General features: G+C 48.9%; 1 protein-coding gene across 1 annotated transcript; it reads left to right on the top strand.

Moving 5' to 3' along the window:
• The first annotated feature begins 457 nt into the window (after positions 1–457).
• Positions 458–1,447, top strand: LOC309972661 (putative olfactory receptor 1F12P). The gene is given in 4 exon segments (XM_082856453.1): positions 458–985; positions 987–1,205; positions 1,209–1,314; positions 1,317–1,447. Coding segments are annotated over 4 exon segments (885 nt in total). The 5' UTR covers positions 458–472; the 3' UTR covers positions 1,364–1,447.
• Positions 1,448–6,395: the final 4,948 nt, after the last annotated feature.

Below are 6,395 nucleotides of genomic sequence, written 5' to 3'. Positions count from 1 at the left end.
ATCACAACAAAGAATGAGAGTATGACAGAATTTTGGGGGGCTAAGACACCCTAAGTACCCCCCTTGTTGCCACCACTGGGTACCGGGCCGTATGTCACAAGGCTTCTCCTTGGAGAGACGGCACATGGGGCTTTGTGGGGCTCAGGTGCAGTAGTATTTCGGTGGCAAAATCACTAAAATCCTGACTTTGGGATCTGTTGAGGCCACAGGACTCCCTGGTTGATAGGTAGAGAGACTTCTTTTGGGTTTCTACCAAATGAACACAGAGATGTGAGCTGAGGGATTATATGAGGGAAGGAGGGAGGCATGGGCGTCTCCATCTTCTCTAAAGTCTGCTCCTGGTCTGGCTCTCCTAGCAGGACCAGCCAACCATGGAGAGGCGAAACCACACACAAGCGCCTCTGCGTTCGTCCTCCTAGGGCTCTCAAGCCAGCTCGAGAGGCAGGAGCTGATCTTCGGGCTCTTCCTTGTCATGTACCTGGTCGGGGCCGCAGGGAACTTGCTCATCATCCTGGCCACTGGCTCAGACTCCCACCTCCACACGCCCAAGGACTTCTTCCTCAGCGACCTCTCCCTGGTAGTTTTCTGCTTCATCTCCGCCACAGTCCCCAAGATGCTGGTGAACATCCAGACACAGACTCAGTCCATTTCCTATGGCTGCTGCCTAGCCCAGATCTACTTCTGCATTTTGCTTGTCAACATGGACAGCTTCCTGCTGATGGCCATGGCTTATGACCTCTACACAGCGACCTGCCAGCCCTTGCACTACTCCACGGTGATGAGTATGCCAGTCTGTGCCCTGATGCTGGGGAGCTCCTGGCCCCTAGCCAACTTCCACTCCCTGCTACACACCCTCCTCATGGCCCGGCTGGAGTTCTGTGCCAGCAACGTCATCCCTTACTCCTTCTGTGACCTTGCTCCCCTGATCCAGCTCTCCTGCCCCAACACCCAACTCAACCAACTCATGATTCTGCTGGAAGGGGGACCTGGCGGTCCTCATCCCCTTCCTTGGCATTCTCGTCTCCTACATCCACATTGTGTCTGCTGTGCTACAGATGCCATCTGCCCGGGGCAAACCAAAGGCCTTTTCCACCTGTGGCTCCCACCTTGCTGTGGTCATTCTCTTCTATGGGACCATCACAGGGGTCTACCTGAGTCCCTCATCCTCCCACGCAGCTGACAAGGATTCTCTGGCTTCAGCAATGTAGATGGTGGTCACCCCCATGCTGAATCCCTTTATCTACTGCCTGAGGAACAAGGACATGAAGGGAGCTCTAAGGAAACTGGTCAACCTGAAGGCTTTATCCCATGGGCTGTGACAGCAGAGCTCTCCTTCAGGGCCTCTGTGCTAGGAAGAGGATGAACCCCAAGGACAGGCTCCACACAGAGAGGGTGGGAGGAGCAGAGACCTCATTGTCCTGGGTTGTCACCATGGCCAGGGAGGCCTCTCATTGCTCCATAAGTAATCTGCAAGTCCCAAACTTCTTGGCCCCTGCACTGACTGCCCAGACTACCAAAGGGGAATAAACTCTCCCGTAAAGACAGGACCACATAAACAGGTATAAACTAGCTCTATCTGCAGACCTTCTGAAGGGGGTTCATGTGAAGGGTGAGCTCATAGGAATCTGTGACCTATGCTGACAGCCTGTGCCAAAGAGATGCCCTCTGAGTGCCCCCATGCACCCCACAGAGCCTCAGACCCTTAACCCTCAAGCATCCCGGTTTCCAAACTCCTCCACTTCCTCCACCACCACCCCACACTCTGGGTTGAACCTAGCTTTGGAGACAGGCTTCACGGTCCTCCTCAAAGCTGTCCCACTCTCGGCCTTGGGCCCTGCCGGGTGGAGCTCCACAGCTCTACCTACTTGTATCAGGAATGCCTATAATGACTGTCTCAGCTGAACACCTACGCAGGCCCCATACTGTCCCACTTATGTGCTTTTCTTAGGAAAGAGAGGTCTGCTGGCCACACGGTAAAGAGAGAAGAGAGGCTAGACTTAGAGCTGGTTCTCTGGGTGTGAAGCACATAAAAGGCATGGGCCACAATAATCCTTATGAAGGTGCTTCTCTACAGGAAGGACCTGGAGAAGGAGACAAAGGGGAAAGGCCTCATGTAACAAGTTTATGGCTGAAGAAGTTGTATGTGGCCTCCTGAGCAACAGGATAATATCCTAGGCTGCAAGGGGTATGGCAGAGCTGGGAGAGCATTACCCAGAAAGTCAGCACAACGGGCATCCAGTCCTGGCCCCTCCGATTACCAGCCATTTGACTCCAGTTCCTCTGAAATTGACCATTCTACCAAACACACCGTGCATTTTTGTCCCTCTCATGCTATTCCAGCCATCCCATTTTGCTCATTTCTATCAAAACTCTCGTTGTCCTTCAAGCTCGCATAAAATACCACGCCCTTCGTGAAGCCACCTCGAGTCTCCCCAGTCAAAAGGAAGTATTTTTTTCTCCTCTGGAACTCCATATAATTTGAATTCTATTATAGCCCCTTTCATGCTCTGCTTTGCATTCTTCCACTTTGCAGAGTTCACCTCAACTCTACCCCAAACAGGATTGTTGGAGTCGAGTTTAAAGAGTTTTTTAATTTTAATGTTTTGATTTAAATTGACAACAGACATGGAAAAAGAACACTTATGGCCTTTCTCCCCATGATTTTGCCTTAACCAATACTTTTATATTTCCCCAACACCAGACAAGGAAAAAGAGTTTACCAAGCTGGTTGATCAGAGCCCAAGGAGTTCTCTGGTCCATATTTTATGAAGGGCAGTGTGCCCTAAAGGGTCATCATCCAGGCATGGAGCTCCCTTCCTTCCAGCCTGGCCCCCGACTGCTCATCTTCTATCCGTATGTCTGGTTGGAGTCTCCACTTAGGTCCAGTCACTTCTCTCGCTCTCTGTCTCTCTCCCCACCCCGCCGGAGCACACAGGTCCTCAATTCAGATCTGGGGCTGAGAGTGGGAAGCAAGGGAGGCCAAAGCTACTTTCCAGCCCACCTTTTACCAGTGAGCCCATGATGGAGGTTACTGGGTGTAACTCAGATACTAACAGAGTTGTACTTTGGCTCAAAGTTTGCTATTGTTCCTTGAACATATTGTTTCCTTGGGATCCCTCAGGAGTTGGGACTATTGGATTTCAGCTCTCCTGGGTCTCTAATCATAAAACTACAATAATAGCCATAAAATCTCACCTCAAACCCATGAAAATGATGTGAAGAAAAGCTGACGTCAGCATGGAGAAGAGGTCTTCGTATGCATTTACTATAATGGTGAATAATACAATGGTTTGGCCTCAAGGTAAAAAAAAAAAGAAAAAAGAACAAGAAAAAGATTTAAAAAAAAAAGTTGGGGGGGAGGCAGCGACGAATAAATTTGAAAGACCTTCAACTGACCTTGCTCATCCATGGGTTGTGAGGACACTGCCTGCTCTGATGCCTACTTTTCCAAGGAAGGGCGTAGGATAAGATAACCCTTCTCTTACAGCAAACACCTTTTCAGCCTGGCTCAAGTCCTGGTCTGGAGGCTGTAAATAAGAAGGAATGACCTGCACACAGGTCAATTATAAAAAGTTCAGAAGCTCAGCCACTCTTATAGACTTGATAACATAAACCCAATCGTGTGAAGATACCAAAATGTTAACTTCTATTTAAAAATAAAATGTTCAAGAAGAAAGGGTAGGGGACTTCCCTAGTGGTCCAGCAGTTAAGACTCCAGCTCTCAATGCAGGGGGCCCGGGTACGATCCCTGGTAGGGGAACTGAGATCCCACAGACCACAACTAAGCCCGCGTGCCGCAATGAAGAGCCCACGCGCCACAAAGAAGACCCAGTGCGGCCAAAATAAATAAATTAAAATAATTTTTTTAAAAAAAGAAGGGGAAAAAATAGTTCCATTATCTACGTTTTTTAAATAGTTTGTTTTTGTTTTTGTTTTTGCGGCACGCTGGCCTCTCACTGTTGTGGCCTCTCCCATTGCGGAGCACAGGCTCCGGACGCGCAGGCTCAGCAGCCACGGCTCACGGGCCCAGCCGCTCCGCGGCATGTGGGATCCTCCCGGACCGGGGCACGAACCCGTGTCCCCTGCGTCGGCAGGCGGACTCTCAACCACTGTGCCACCAGGTAAGCCCCCCCAGTTACATTTTAAACAAGTCCCCTGCGTCGGCAGGCGGACTCTCAACCACTGTGCCACCAGGTAAGCCCCCCAGTTACATTTTAAACAAGTTCCCCAGGTGATTTTGATGTAAGTGGTCTTCAGATGACACTGAGAATCTCTGTTGAAAAGCATTGTTAAAAGATAAACTGAGGCATAGTAAAAATTTTAAGAGTTTATCTGAGCAAAAATCATTCCAGCCACAGGATGTAGGGGCAAGACATTCACAGAGAAGACAAGAAGGCAAAGGGAGGAAATTATTTGAGTGGCTATAGCTTAGGCTGCCTTATACAGGAAAGTCAAGTCGGCTGTTTGTGATTGGTTGTCCTTAGGTTTCGATTTTTTTTAACCTTGAGGCATTTACAGGCTGAGGTTTGGGTTTGCTTACACAGGCTGCCAAGGCTTTGGAATCACCTCTAATGGTCTCCTTGTCTAATTTAACAGCATGACCAGTGATCTGAGCTGCCATCTTTGTTATAAGCTAAATTTCCATATAGAGCTGGGTCTGTTTCTGAACCCTGTGTCCCACTCCATCCCTCCATGTGTGCTACTACCACGCTGTTTAAACTCTTGGTTTTCCCACCTCTTATTTTCCATTCTTTCCATTAGCACCTGAGAATGCTTAGAACTGAAAACTGGGAAAACCTAGTGGGAACACTGGTTCTCAGCGATAAACTGCTTATCGTTCACTCTGTTCTTCCAGTTCACAGCACATGCTGAGCCCTCCCACAGGAGTCAGCGAAATGTCTAGATGATAGAGACCGGATTTTCTCAAATTCTTCACAGACGTGGAGATGGTGTAAGACGCAAACAGCTTCTGCAGGTGGGACTCAAGAAGGCAAATACAGACTTCTACCACCACTTTTTCCCAGTCCCTCTAAAAGCTAATATACCACCTTCTCAGTAAAACACATTTTTTAAGTAGGAAGGGAAAACATGAAGCAAGCTCTTACGTCTGCCCTATTTCCTGGTCTCTGGCCACTTAGACGGTGGTGCACGTGGCAGCGATGGCAGACCTTTTACTGGAACCTCTCTGCCCTTCCAAACTGCTTCTCTTAAGTCTCTCTGCTTCTCAGGGCCCAACACCTGCATCACCCACCCCCCCTTCCATCCTCACTCTCCCAGCAGTTTAAATTCCCAGAGACAAACACAAGGAAGACAATTGCCTACCTTCCCCACTTTATAACAAATGTTTCCTGAAATTTTTTATTGAAACAGGTCAGTCCTGGGAATGGGCTGGATAAGACCAATCTCTAGAAATATGCCCTTCACTGAAGATAATAAAGAAAAATAAGGCAAGATAGGAATATGAAATTGTAAGAAGCCCAAGTGAATTTCTTTGACTTGTAGAATTTCTAAGTGAATTCAACATAACTGCAATTGGCAGGACAGCAGCTACAGATGACTGCCAGATCGGGGGCCGCTGGGGGGCAACTTGCTGCAGGGTTCTTCCCTCCTAAGACACCCGCAAGAGAGCCTTCTAGCTACGGAAAAGGTAGAAATCCAGGTCTTTCATCCATTCAAGTATTTATGACTACTGTGGGCCTTAGGAGACCTTATCATGGAGGCAAAAAAGTTGGAACTGGCTGCACTGTGCTTCACTGGCTCTCACTGCGCATGCGTTCACTGAGGATGGTGAACCTAGCCCCAGGCAAAAGCTCACTGCTGTGTGGAGTAGTGCAGCAGGTGCTTGCCTGAAAGGAACCCAAAGCAACCACCCAGGCTGCCTGTGATAGACCCCAGCACCCCATCCTGAGATTCCACTCCAAAAGCTCTTGGCTCTGCTTGGCAACACTACATTTAACCCACGTGATCTCTAGTAACTCCTCTGTTTTCCAGAAATTAGGCCAGGGCTCTTTAAGGTTAGCAGGAAATAGCTCCAGGCCTTGGAAGCCCAGTCCTTTCAATAGTTAAACCATCTAAGTCTTTTCAGCTCTTACCCTGAACCCCAAGGGCAGGGGTTCTCGGCCAGGGTCAGGTTTGCCCCCAGGGGACATTTAGCTAGGCCTGGAAACATCTTTAGTTGTCATCAAGTAGATTGAGGCCAAGGACCCTGCTAAACAGCCTACCATGCACAAAAAAGCCAGGGCAGCCTCCAAGACAGAGAATTTCCTGACACAAAGGGAGAATAGTGGGGAGGCTGAGAAACTTGGGCAGAGTTTAAAAGAACAAGTAGACTCTAGAGAAATGTGTTCTGCCAGTTCCTTTCCCTGTCTCAGAAGGAGACTTGAAACCAGCTTATT

Source organism: Leucopleurus acutus (genome assembly GCF_964270905.1).
Source record: "Leucopleurus acutus genome assembly, chromosome: 16".
In the NCBI taxonomy this organism is placed as follows: Eukaryota; Metazoa; Chordata; class Mammalia; order Artiodactyla; family Delphinidae; genus Leucopleurus; species Leucopleurus acutus.
Note: the sequence above shows the minus strand (reverse complement) of the source record. Positions and strands in the feature narration are given on the sequence as shown.